This window comes from Trichechus manatus, unplaced genomic scaffold (genome assembly GCF_000243295.1).
Source record: "Trichechus manatus latirostris isolate Lorelei unplaced genomic scaffold, TriManLat1.0 scaffold00069, whole genome shotgun sequence".
Lineage (NCBI taxonomy): Eukaryota > Metazoa > Chordata > Mammalia > Sirenia > Trichechidae > Trichechus > Trichechus manatus.
Window position 1 is genome coordinate 94,309 of NW_004444005.1, and position 876 is coordinate 95,184.

Below are 876 nucleotides of genomic sequence, written 5' to 3' on the forward strand. Positions count from 1 at the left end.
GGAGCTGGCCTAATATTTGCTCATTTATTTTACAGACACTCTCTTTTGCCCTTCAGTTTCATTTGATATATGCTGCCGAGGACATAGCAGAGACTTCTGGCCAAGAGAGGCTGGAAAACGTAACTCCGAAGTTCTTACAATCTCAGCTCCACTTTCTCCCCTTGTCCCCGCTCCGGGCTGGAGCCTTGTTATTGTCACGTGGCCGCGCGCCCCGCCCAGCCTCGTGACTCCGCCACTCGATGACTTTGCGCACCGACGCGGGGAGGAGCCGAAAAAGTTTCTTTTGCAGGCTAGGCGAGAAGGGGTTTCGGAGCGTCTGCCCTTCTCGGGCTGCAACTCTGCCTCAATCTGCCTCAATTGGCCGTTGTTTTTTGTTTCGTTCTCTCTGCTCCGGAGCATGAAAGGGCTTCGCTGGTGCGAGTAAAAAGCGTTTACACGGAGCGAGAGGGAGGATTGCGTGCACGCCCAGGCGGCAGCGAAGGCGCCCACTCCTCGGGTGAAAGTTTGTGCCCGGACCCCAGTGCGCACTGGGCGCTCTGCAGCCGGGCGGAGCGAGAGGCCGCCGGAGCGCGATGGGCGCACCAAGGCTCCGCGCGCCCGCGGCGGCGCTGGTGCTGCTGCTGTGCGCGATGCTGGGGCGCGCGGGCCCTGTCGAGGGCAACCGCCGCGGCGGCCCGGGGGCACTCGGACATCTTTCCGGGGTCGCCGCTGGGCGCCCGTGCCCCGCTCCCTGCCGTTGCCTCGGAGATCTGCTGGACTGCAGTCGCCAGCACCTGGCGCGCCTTCCCGAGCCGCTCCCGTCCTGGGTCGCTCGGTTGTAAGTATTACTCCCGTGGACACAGGAGACCCGGCCGCTCTTTCTGGAAAGCCGGAGCT

At 63.2% G+C, this 876-nt stretch overlaps 1 protein-coding gene across 1 annotated transcript in view; it reads left to right on the forward strand.

Annotated features, from left to right (window-relative positions):
• Positions 1-572: 572 nt before the first annotated feature.
• LRIG3 (leucine rich repeats and immunoglobulin like domains 3) overlaps positions 573-876 on the forward strand; it is a 64,263-nt gene continuing 63,959 nt past the window's right edge. The window contains exon 1 of the mRNA XM_004380035.1: positions 573-814. Within this exon, the coding sequence (XP_004380092.1) occupies positions 573-814 (242 nt within the window). The remainder of the gene's footprint in view (positions 815-876) is intronic.